The 11,681-nt window shown below is 52.6% G+C and overlaps 1 protein-coding gene and 1 long non-coding RNA gene across 5 annotated transcripts in view; one reads left to right on the forward strand and one right to left on the reverse strand.

Moving 5' to 3' along the window:
- Positions 1–9,183, reverse strand: part of LRRC1 (leucine rich repeat containing 1) — a 90,808-nt gene extending 81,625 nt beyond the window's left edge. The window contains exon 1 of one of the 2 annotated variants that reach the window (XM_072944800.1): positions 9,025–9,183. In XM_072944800.1, coding sequence (XP_072800901.1) covers positions 9,025–9,183 — 159 coding nt within the window. The remainder of the gene's footprint in view (positions 1–9,024) is intronic. The other variant, XM_072944801.1, reaches the window with a different exon arrangement.
- Positions 7,719–11,399, forward strand: LOC140687671 (uncharacterized). 3 transcript variants are annotated; one of them, XR_012062097.1, is made up of 3 exons: positions 7,719–8,213; positions 10,034–10,182; positions 10,509–11,399. It is a non-coding gene; the product is annotated as an uncharacterized lncRNA (long non-coding RNA). The 3 variants fall into 3 exon arrangements; XR_012062096.1 differs by lacking the exon at positions 7,719–8,213 and adding an exon at positions 8,689–8,872; XR_012062098.1 differs by lacking the exon at positions 7,719–8,213 and adding an exon at positions 8,689–8,866.
- Positions 11,400–11,681: the final 282 nt, after the last annotated feature.

The raw sequence follows: 11,681 nt of genomic DNA on the forward strand, positions 1-11,681 counted from the left end.
AGGTCAGGAGGTCAGAGCCCAGGTCACAGCACCCTCTCCATCAGGTCAGGAGGTCAGAGCCCAGGTCACAGCACCCTCTCCATCAGCTCAGGAGGTCAGAGCCCAGGTCACAGCACCCTCTCCATCAGGTCAGAGCCCAGGTCACAGCACCCTCTCCATCAGGTCAGGTCAGAGCCCAGGTCACAGCACCCTCTCCATCAGGTCAGGAGGTCAGAGCCCAGGTCACAGCACCCTCTCCATCAGGTCAGGAGGTCAGAGCCCAGGTCACAGCACCCTCTCCATCAGCTCAGGAGGTCAGAGCCCAGGTCACAGCACCCTCTCCATCAGGTCAGGAGGTCAGAGCCCAGGTCACAGAACCCTCTCCATCAGGTCAGGAGGTCAGAGCCCAGGTCACAGCACCCTCTCCATCAGGTCAGGAGGTCAGAGCCCAGGTCACAGCATCCTCTCCATCAGGTCAGGAAGTCAGAGCCCAGGTCACATCCTCAGGTTTCAGCAGCTCCTTTCTGCCCTTCACAAATGCTCCCCACTTCCCCCACGAGTCAGCTGACAGCCCCTCTGATTATCTTTCCCCCAGAAGGGGCTGTGGCTTGTGGAGAGAAAGGCGACTGGAGCGGTCAGGGTGGAGAGTCCTCCACCATCTGATCATACCCTCCAGGATTCAGTCTGTAACACGCTGCAATTAGGTGTAACACCTTTTACCCACCACATGTCAAATCTACTCCTTGCGGTTCTTGGAAACAGAAATTAACAAATTTCTCCCAACTGAGTCGAATTCTCTGGAATCTAGAAGCTACAGCCTAGATAAGGAAATTCCTCAAAATGATGATAAGCAAAAATAAATAAATTTTTAAAATATTCCATCTTACTTCCAGAATTTCAAAGTACTTTACACTGCAGGCACAAACGCACACACACCGGATTAGACCTCCTAAAATACCACATGCGATAGTAAATTACCATTCCGCCCACTAAGTAATACCCAGGAGAAAGTAAATGGACATCCAGGAGTTTCTCCTATGCACTTACTAAGCTCTGGCCCGTGATCTCATCACCACTCAAACTATCACGTGAAGGGGACGAATATCTCTAGCCCTGTGTTCCGGGCAGAGTCCTAAAATAAGCAAACTTTCTTTAGACTTCGGTGAGCCAAGACAGCAGCCTGCAGCCTTGCGGGGTCCTCCCCACAAAGTGCCCGACACCTCCGTCCAGGGCCCGGCAGGACCAAGGCTGGGATTTTTTGTCATCACTGCTGAGAAACGTTCACACTGCTGTTCCTGACCCTCCTGGGTAAACATCAGCTATGCTTTACCCCTCAGATTTCTGGTCTGTGTAAAGGATCCTTTTTAAGACAATCCCGAGTGCCGACTTATCACAGTACGGAAGTTCACTTTCTGGCAGAGAGGATGACACTCTGGAAGCTATGAAGAGGGGTCGAGGTGCCCCCTTGTCCCTGAAAGCCCCAGAAAAGAGGGGAGGAGACTGAGGAAACAGGCTCACTTTGCTATTTTACCAGCACAGCTCAATTTGGTCAAACTCTAGGAAAGGTTTATTAAGTGGGTAGTATTGCTATCTCCTCAAAGAATTGAACGATTTTTTAAAAATGAGATGTCAGCCTCGAGTTGACTCCCAAGTTACTCTGGAAATGAAAAATGCTCCAGGCACCAGTGTTTCAGAGCATCAGCAGAGGATGAGGCAACTGAGGTCCGTGGTCTGGTACATACATGGTACCCAGACACATTCCTCAGGAAAACAGAACCCACTGGGCTACCAGCGTTATTGCGGCTGCAGTTTTATCAACTCACTGACCATATTCATCCGAAATCCAAAACAAACAAACTGCCCCATCCTGAGCACATCTGGCTGTCCATCTTTCCCCCAAGCCAATGACTACGTACAAAGCTTAGCGAGCAATTTACGAGTTGAATGCAGACACATAACATTCAACAATCGAGGAAAATGTGTCCACAAAAGGGAGGTAAATGCTTCGTGCCCCCAGAGCACTGATGCAGACCTTGGGTGGTCCGCACAACACGGAAGCGGGCAGAGAAAGGGCGCTGGACCAGAGGGCAGGAAGCTCCCAGCCTGAACATCCTCCACGAAGCACCCGCCTCGCCCAGCCCACAGGTGTTATATGGTTCCTCCCACCCAGACCACCACAGGGGCTCCGGACTGCTTCCCCCACCCCGCCCCAGAGCCACCTTTCTAGAACAGAGGTCCAACCTGTGCTGTGCCTCTGCTGACATGCCATCCAGGGGACAGAGTTCATCTCCTTGCCAAAGGGCCCCAACCCCAGCCTCTGTCCAGTCCTCCTCGACCCCTCAGGCATCCTAACCCAAGCCACCTGGAAAGGACTGGTTTGGGCAACCACGACATGTCTTTCCCTTTCTTTTTTTTTTTTTTAATTGAAGTCCAGTTGATTTACAATGTTGTGTTAGTTTCTGGTGTACAGCAGAGTGATTCAGTTATTCACATATAAAAGGGACCACTCCCTACACTGTTGGTGGGAATGTAGTTTGGTGCAGCCACCAACGAGAACAGAAGAGAGCTTCCTTAAGAAGCTAGGGTCACCATATGATCCAGCAATCCCACTCCTGGGCATATATCCAGAGAAAACGAATTCCTTCTTTCCAATGCGAATGTCACCCCCTCTGAAGCCTTCCCTTGGCTCCTCAGAGAGAGAGAGAGACACCTTGGAGGTGTCATCACCTTCAGTGGAGGCTCCTCGAAGCAGGTCACACAGCCGGGCCCCACCCCCAGGGGCAAGTGACACGCGGGGCTGGAGGCAGGCGCTGGCCCCACAGCAGACCTCAGCCCAGTTCCTTACACAAGCTTCTGGAGCAACTTCTTAAATAAGCCTCAGCGTCTGCACTGGCTAAACTGGAACTATAAGGGCTAACGTGAGTTGCTATTCCATTTAAGGGAAATAATTTATACTGAGCATTTAATACAATGTTTGGAGCTCAGTAAAATCTCAGTAAGCGGTGGCTATTAGGATTATTACTAATGTGCAGCAGCTACTCAATGCTTCTAATCAAAGAGACCTTAATGTCCACCTACCTGGAGGAAATTACTCCTCCCCCAGGCTTCAGTCTCCTCACCTGGGAAGTGGGGGGGGGTCTGCGAGGCGGGAGCAGGAGAAGAGGAAGGGGGGCTGGACTCACAAGTAACAGAATCAGAAAGCCAACAGCACATCTGAGAAAGAAGTGCGGCTTCCCAAACCTGAGGAACATGCGGGTCACCGCTCCCAGGGGACAGTGATCTCTTGGACGCCCTTCCTCCTGGGCTTTGCCTTAAATTCATTTTCATTATAATGTTATTTAAGCATGTCTGAATAAAGAGCTAGGTATGCCCACCCTGTGCTTGAGCTCTTATGAAAACAATAAGGTGAAACAATTTAAAAATCTGATTAAAAAACAACAAAAGAGAACTCAGTGTTAATTGCACATGACAGATGACGATGACAGTTTTGCATCGTATGCAAGACGCTACCTGGGGCAGGTTCCTCGTGACTCAGGGAGGCTGCACCACCACGGGGCAGGGAGATCTTCAGCATCCATCACTCTTGGCAAACTGCCATGAAACCTTAGTTCATGAACTTCCAGCCTTCAAGTGACTCTAAAGCATGATTTCTGTGATAAGTCCACATCTGACTCTTCCTGCTTCGCTAGAGACAATCAAAGGGGTGCTCAGTCTAACATCGGCACAAAATCCTTATGGCACGACTCATTGTAAGGTCATCTAGATGTTACAGAACCTAGGATGTTTTAAAAATTATTATTTAAAAGAAAGTTAAAATTTTAACTTTTGTTTTAAAAATTAATTTACCAATTCCCAGGAAAATGTCTTCAAAGTCCAGTTTATAAAACACTGTTTCCTCAGGATGGAGATTCCTTCGAAAACTAAAAAATAGAGTTACCATACAATTCAGCAATTCCACTCTTAGGCACACATTTGGAGAAAATTCTAATTCGAAAAGATACATGCACCCCAATGTTCAGAGCAACACTATTTACAATAGCCAAGACATGGAAGCAACCTAAATGTCCATCAACAGATGACTGGAAGAAGAAGTTATGGCATATTTATATAATGGGAAGTACTAGTCAGCCATAAAAAAGAGTGAAATGATGCCATTTGCAGCAACATGGTTGGACCTAGAGATGATCTTGCCAACTGAAGGTAAGCCAGAGAAAGACAAATATCATATGACATCACTTACCTGTGGAATCTTAAAAAATGACACAAATGAACTTATTTACAAAACTGAAAGAGGCTCACAGACATAGAAAACAAATTTATGGTTACCAAAGGGCAAAGAGAGGCGGGATAAATTGGGAGCTTGGGATTTGCAGATATGAACAACTATGTATAAAACAGATAAACAACAAGTTTCTACTGTATAGCATAGGGAACTATATTCAGTATCTTACAATAACCTATTATGGAAAAGAATCTGAAAAGGAATATATATATATGTATATACGTATAACTGAATCACTATGCTGTTCACTAGAAACTAACACAACATAGTAAATAACTATACTTCAAAAAAAATACATAATAACCAACACTGTATCCTAAAAAGCATCTTGCCACAGTATCCAAAAGGAACTTAGCCATCTCAGCCCTAACTGTTTAGTGCACTGCCTGCATTATCTCTTTAATCCCAGAATAACCATACAAAGTAGGTGCTCCTGTGACAGGTGAGGAAAGGGAGGCTTGAAGAAAGAATGCAGGTGATGGAGCAGCACCTGAACTGACTCCAGCATCCCTGCTTCCCGCTCCTTCCAGCCCAGCCCTAAGAGCACCCACAGAAGATGGCCAGCCTCGGACAGGACAGCAGGAATCCAGGGGGAACCAGCCAGGGGAGCGAGAGATGGAGAGGGAAGAGGGCATTCTGATGGAAGGATGGCGGAGATGAGAAGCTAAGTCCCTGAATCCGTGAGGCAGGGAGAGCGGCTGCCCCAGCCTTTAGAAATGGAACTGTTGGGGAGAGAAGCCACCTGGGGGGGGGGGGCAAGACCTAAACTGAAACATGGTGGGTTGAAAACAAGAGGGGCTTATTCCACCTGGGCATGAGTGTCCTCTCAACAGATCACAGCTGGAGATGTTCAAGTCATAGCCACAGAATATGTTGACGACGCATAAAGATTATCTCCAAAAGGTAAGGCGGTCAAAAGTGTCCAGCATAGAAGAGATAGAGAACAGATGGGCAGCACAGGACCTCTGAGTTCTCAGTGTCTCTGTGTCGTTACCGATTCCAGCAGACTGTTGCACAGCCTCAGCCAGAGGTGGGAAGGGGCAGTCACGATGGCTAAGAAACGGGGCCGTCCACCCGTGACAGGGTATAAGGACTTGTCCATGCCACAGGCACTGGAGTGCCCACTGTGTACCAGACACGGTCCTGGGTTCAGCCTCGAACAAAAGCACCCCTGCCCTCAAGGAGCTTATGTGCTGGGTGGGGAGCTGGGCAAGTAAGCAAGTGCAGACTGGAGCTCAGTAGTGATACAGTGATACGTACTCTGAGGGCGTGGGAAAACAAAGCAGGACGTGAGAAAGAATGATGGGCAGGAGCAGGTATCTGAGATAAGGTCAGTGGACAGTCATGGGACGATCAACTGAACTCTCACTAAGAGGAGGTGACAAGACGAAACTCAACCTGTTAAACGAGAAAGGCTTGACAGCGTTCACTCCAAATATCTGCTGCCTATTAGACCAGGCGCTGTGATGGTCTAGAGAGGCCACGTAAACGCACGTGTTGGAAGGTATCAGAGAATCGGGGCTCACTGTGGGGAAACTGATGGCATCAGAAACACAGAGGATGTGCAAAGAGGAAGGCAGGGATGGACTGATGATGGAGAGGAAGACAAAACCACTGCACCACTTAGACAACCTCCACTTCTGAGGATGCCTCCAACCTGAAGACCCCCGACTCCATTAAAAGGACCAATGCTGCAGCAGTGATGTGCTTCAGGGCCAAGAATGAAGCAGAGGAGGAAGATTTGGATCAGACTTAGCAACTTTCATTCCACAGATTAACAGCAGTTTATCCAGCAGGACCTACTGGATGCCAGGCTTATGCTCCCAAGGGGGCATCTCAAGGTGCCTCTGTTAACAATATCCCAAAGGGATGGAGGAGAGGAGAGGAGGGAGGATGGGAAGGGGTGGTGAGGCTCTCGTCCAACTGCTCCAGGCTAAAGGTGAAGGCTCTAAGCAACCCTGCAGAACGGCAGCCTGGAGGCTATCACAAGGTGGATCCTGCTGGAGATGGTGGTGCAGGTTCAGCAAAAAGGTTAGAAGATCAGGGAAGCAACCACCAAGTCTGGTAACTGGGGTGCCCACTCCACCCCACACCCACCACATCTGTACTGAAGTCCCCGACTCCCCGCAAAGCTGCAAACAGCTCAGAGGAATCACACCTTCCTTAATCTCTACATTCCCACAACTAGCAAATACTGGAGGGTCAGTAAATGCTTGACTGCACCCAAGCTTTAATGACGTGAGTCAGACAGGGGGGCTAAGTAACTGAGGGTCTGACGGTGCTAGAAGCACAGCGGGCCAGGTTCCTGCTGGGAGTCCAAAGCTGTCATAGTTGGCAGACACCTGAATAGGAGGGTGACAGCGATTCTGCATCTAACTGGCGGGAATTAGCCCTGAAAAAGTCACTTCAATTCTGAGTCTCCGTTTGTGAAACAAGGGGACTGGAGCTAACAGAGGTTGCAGACCTCCAAGGAGAAGGAGGTGCTTTTCACTATGCTAAAGGCTAGAGGGGTGCACCTTTGCTGTTGGGGTGGAGGGTGCAGGCTTCCCTTCTGGCTGCAAATGAAGAACATACAGCAGGTATGGCCACCCCCACAAGCACCTTGGAGGCCCATCAGTGGCAGGCAAGGGGGTAGGGGTGGGGCTATGGGAGGGGGCAGGGGGCAGGGACAGCAGTGAGCAGCACTAATGAGTTACACACATGTCAGAGGAGAAACAACAGACGCCCAAGCAAAGATGGTGAATCAAACATCTGTGTTTTCAAGGTGGTCGTCCGGAGTCTGCCTTGCACGCACCCAGGCACGCAATGAGTCAGGGACAAATGGATTTTATACAACTTGAAAACTATAAAACTAATTTAAGAGCTGTCAGAGCAATGACCCATCACCGAGACCACGTCTAGCCTCTGAAAAGCTTGTTTATGCCCACATTTACAGACTGTATTTTGAGCTTCTGAGAAGTTTTCCATTTAGAATCAAGAGAAATACCTGACACATCCAAACCCCTAATTTCTCATACCGAGCTGAATTCCCCAACGTTACAGGAAAACCCACAAACTCTGCAGAAGGGAGTGAAAAGCCAATCCAAGTCAAAGGGCATCTTCCAGTCCTGCAGAAGGAAACAAACAAGCAAAACACCACCACAGAGAGCACGGAAACGTTTCTAGCAGAACAACTTTTCACTCCCCTCTTCTCACAACTTCCTTCTGAAGCCCTTGAAGCGTATTAAATTACATATTTTATATTCCTGGCCATAGCCGTGCCTAAAACTCATCACAACTTATGGCAGTAAGTGAGCTCGTGACTTTAAGTCAAATTTAAGGAAGCTAAAGGCTGGATAAAACCATGTTTGAAAAATGCCTGCAAAATAATAAACGCTGGAGGGAACTGGATGGCTTTTCTGCTTCTAAGCTAAATAAAGCCTGGGGGTGGGGGGGTGGACTTTGCAAAGATCCGAGCGAGGATAATCCCCGGGATCGCACAGAGCAAACCATCCAATCAATTCCACACAGACCAAGGAAAGTTAATCCAAGGAGAATAACAACACTTGAAAGGTTGAGAAAAACACAGTTCTGCTGCTGAAAACACTCTCCGGCCGGAGAACGCATCGGGGCATTCTAACAAGCCCGAACGTCTGACTAGTGAGTGTTTGTGCCCGCGTCTGGGCTTTGTGTTAACAAAAAGGGTCCAGCAAGATACGAGTTCCGACGCTCCGGCCTTCAGGGCCCCTACTTCCTGAACACCTTCGGACTACTGCACACCGACTTCCTGCACAGACGGCCCTGGACTGGGGATACCTTCCTCCTTAAGGCTTCCTCAAGCTAAGTTCCCTGGGCAAGCTCGAAGGTGGAAAGTTCGCAGTTCCGGACCCTCCATTAAAGCACGATCAGCATGTGTCGCTTGACAAGTCCGGCCGCAGCAGAGTGATTAATTTACATAAACAATTCTGAAAAGGTAACACATCACCGCAAGGGCAGAAGGCGGCAAGCTGAAGGCGGCCGCTCTGGGAGCGGCGGCTGCAAGGCTGGTCCGCGGGGCAGAGCCTCTGCGGACACTCACCGCGGCTGCTTCCACGCAACAGGTCCACGCAGGCCGGGCCCGAGCGGCGGGCACCTGGGCACCTGCCCACGGCTCCGCGGGCGCAGCCCCCCTCCTAGGCCGGTCCCGGAGCCCAGGCAGGCCGCCCAGCTACAGCCCTTCCCGGCACGGCCCACCCGCGATAAGGCCCGGAGCACATTCCTCGGAAGATGCCGGGATAGCGCGGCTCGCTCGCGCGCTGCCCACCTCCTCCCCGCTCTGCCCGGGCCGAGGGGGAAACACTCCCCGGCCAGCGGTCCGGGAATGCAGGGCGAGGGGGCCGCCCCGGGAGCGGGGTGCCACGCTCCGTCCTCCCGGCGGGGAACGGCCCGAGCCACCTGGCGCCTCACCTGCCCGGTCACAGGTGCCGGCTATCAGTACCTAGGCGTGTATCTAAACTACTTATCCGCACAGAACGCTTCCCCAACCGCGCAAGGTCTAGAGCCAACTTGGAAAACAGCGAGTCGCCGGGTACAAAAAGAAAAGGAACTTTTCCGGGGAACGGGGAGGAGTACGGGAGGACGAAGCAGGTGAAGGCAGGTAGTGGCGGTTCCTGCGGGACCAGCCGGCCGGGTCGGGAGGTGGAAGAGGGGGCGCGAAGGGAGGGAAGGGGAGAGGAGGCGGCGAGGCTGGCGGGGCTCGGCCGCGCTCCCCCGAGGGCGGCGCGCAGGTGAGGCCGGACACTCACCTCCGGCAGCTCGCGGAGCTGGTTGGAGTCCAGAAGCAGCTCCTCCAGGCTGTGGGCGTAGCGGTAGATCTCCTCCGGGACGTAGACCAGCGAGCAGTGGCTCTTGTCGATGGTCTCCACATGACGGTTGCACCGCCACAGGGGGATGCAGTGGAACATCGCCGCCCGCCGCCGGGTCCCGAGCCGCGGAGACCCGGGCTCCCCGCCCGCTCCGCCCGCCCGGCGGCTGCGCTCCGCCCGCCGCCCACCCCGCGCTCGTTGGCCCCCGTGCTCGCTCGCGCCTCGCGCCCGGCTCCGCGCTCCCAATCGCGCCCAGGCACCTCGGGCGGGAGCCCCCCCGCGGCCCCGCGCCCCCGCCCGCCGGCCGGTGCGCCCCTCCCACCCTCCAGCCGCGCCGCCGCCGCCGCCGCCGCGCCGCGCTTCCTACTCGCCGCCGCCGCCGCCACGCGACTGAGCATGCGCGCCCGGGGCGGCTCCGGCCCGAGGTCCGCTCCGCTCCGGGTTTTCGCGGCGACCTGGATCCGGAGGGTCGAGAAGCCCGCGACCCGGCGCTCGTGGTCCCCCGACTCCGGCTGGGACGCGGGGAGTGCCGGGGCTCCGAGGAGGCCACTCTGCAGGAGCCTGGGGCAAAGAGGAGGCGGGGACGAGGCGGCCCGAGGGCAGCAAAACAACTTTGACGCTCAGCTTGACTGAACTCGCTCTCCTCGCTCCCCTTCCCCAAAACCGCTTTCCCTTCCGGGGTCAGGCGGGACCGCCCTGGAGCGCACCTCGCGCGCCGTGGGCGCCCCGGGCTACGGGATCCCGTGCGGTCCTGCGGGGGCCCCGGCGCCCTGGCTGCGGCTGCCTCGGCCACCTGTGTGCGCGCCGCCCTGGCGGCCCCCGCCCGCGCGGCGCGGGGCCCCCCGCCCTGCCCTGCCCTCCGGTCCGCGGGCACCGCCTGCAGGCGGCGTAACACCCTCAGCCATCGCCGGCTCCGTACACGGTAGTAACAGGAAATCCCTCTCCCCAGACCACCGACAGCACAGGGGTCTGCGAGGGTCCCAGACGTGTGCATGCTCCCCATCAGAAGCCCACATGCAAACACGAGCTGGCAAAGATGAGTTTCTGAGCCTGTTCCAGCCTTGCCAGATGTTGGCCCCTGCTGACGAGCCTGGACAGGTGAGGCGGGAGGAGCGGGGGAGGTGGGGCGGGTCGCGCTGCGCAGGGCAGCTGCCAGGTGAGCATCCCCCATCCGGCGCCTGCGTTTCTGCGCCAGCACCCAGTCTCTTGCAAAGGGTAGGTTGCTGTCCAAGAAGGGGTAGCTGGGCAGGACCCAGGAGGCTCACTACTGGGGTAACGACCATTCCTTCGCCCCCGAGTCATACCCACGGACTAGAGCCAGGACCCTGCACTGCCCCCTCTTCTCCGTGTCTAACCAAGCTGGCTCCTTCACAAAGGCTTGCCGACCAGGTCAAAACCAATCACATTGATGGATTGTTTTCCAGGGTCTACTCCGACTCTACTCCCAACCTGGCTGCCCTCTAGGCCTCACACCTTCCCCTTCCAGTGCCTGCGACCTCTGCCAAGACACCTCCCAGGCTCTCCCCCGCCACACGCACCCTCCCCATTACCGCCCCCAACCTGCCAAAGTTAAAATCTGGAGCCACGGAATGCGCATTTCTGCAGAAGACTGAAAGCTGAGTGTAACGAGGCCGATTTTGGCCTGAAACTAGTTTTTGCAAGGCATATGGGGTGTCAGTTGCAACTATGCACGGGACCGTTTTCCTGGGGTGAATGGGGAGGGGGGCACTTCATCATTTCAACTCTGCTAGGAGAGCTTTTTTACTTCCCAGTCAGGGAGGATGGTTCCAAGCACCACCAAGTACTATCTGCACCTGTCAGTCCCTAAATTCCACTGCTCTGCCCACTCCACCCTGTCTTTTGTTTGTCCTGGCTTGAGTCCTACCTTCTCACGGAAGGTTACCTGGACTTTGAACCTGAGCCACTCTTCCTTCATTCCAGCATTCCAGAAACCCATTTTATAGCACTTTTAGTGGAAAACTGTGGTTCCTGTCTGAGAACCTGAGTCTGGAATGGCAAGCAAGTCACTAACCTTGTAATTTTTCCAACTGCTTTAAAAAAAATTAATAAAAATTTAAAAGGCCTGGCTCCCTCATCTTGATCTTCTATTGACTTCCAGAGATGATCACACTAGATTATTTTAATAAACACCAAGTGTATTTTAAAGATGTGGCTGGTCTTTTTAAAAATTCACACCTTATTAAGAATTCCCTATGTGTACGTCCCTGTGTTAGATTATTTTTGTCCCACCTTAATCCCCAAAAGACCGTGACCTCTTGGACGACGGGTACTGTCTCACTTGCTCTGTAGATCCGTGCAACTACCTCATAAGTTTGTTTTTTTTTTAATTAAAATATAGTTGATTTACAATGTTGTGTTAGTTTCTATGTGTACAGCATAGTGATTCGGTTATATATATATATTCTTTTCATATTCTTTTTCATTATGGGTTATCACAAGTTATTGAATACAGTTCCCTGTGCTATACAGTAGGACCTTGTTTATCTATTCTGTATATAGTAGTTTGTATCTGCTAATCCCAAACTCCTAATTTATCACTCCCCCCAACTTTCCCCTTTGATAAGCATAAGTTTGTT

This window comes from Vicugna pacos, chromosome 20 (genome assembly GCF_048564905.1).
Source record: "Vicugna pacos chromosome 20, VicPac4, whole genome shotgun sequence".
NCBI lineage: Eukaryota > Metazoa > Chordata > Mammalia > Artiodactyla > Camelidae > Vicugna > Vicugna pacos.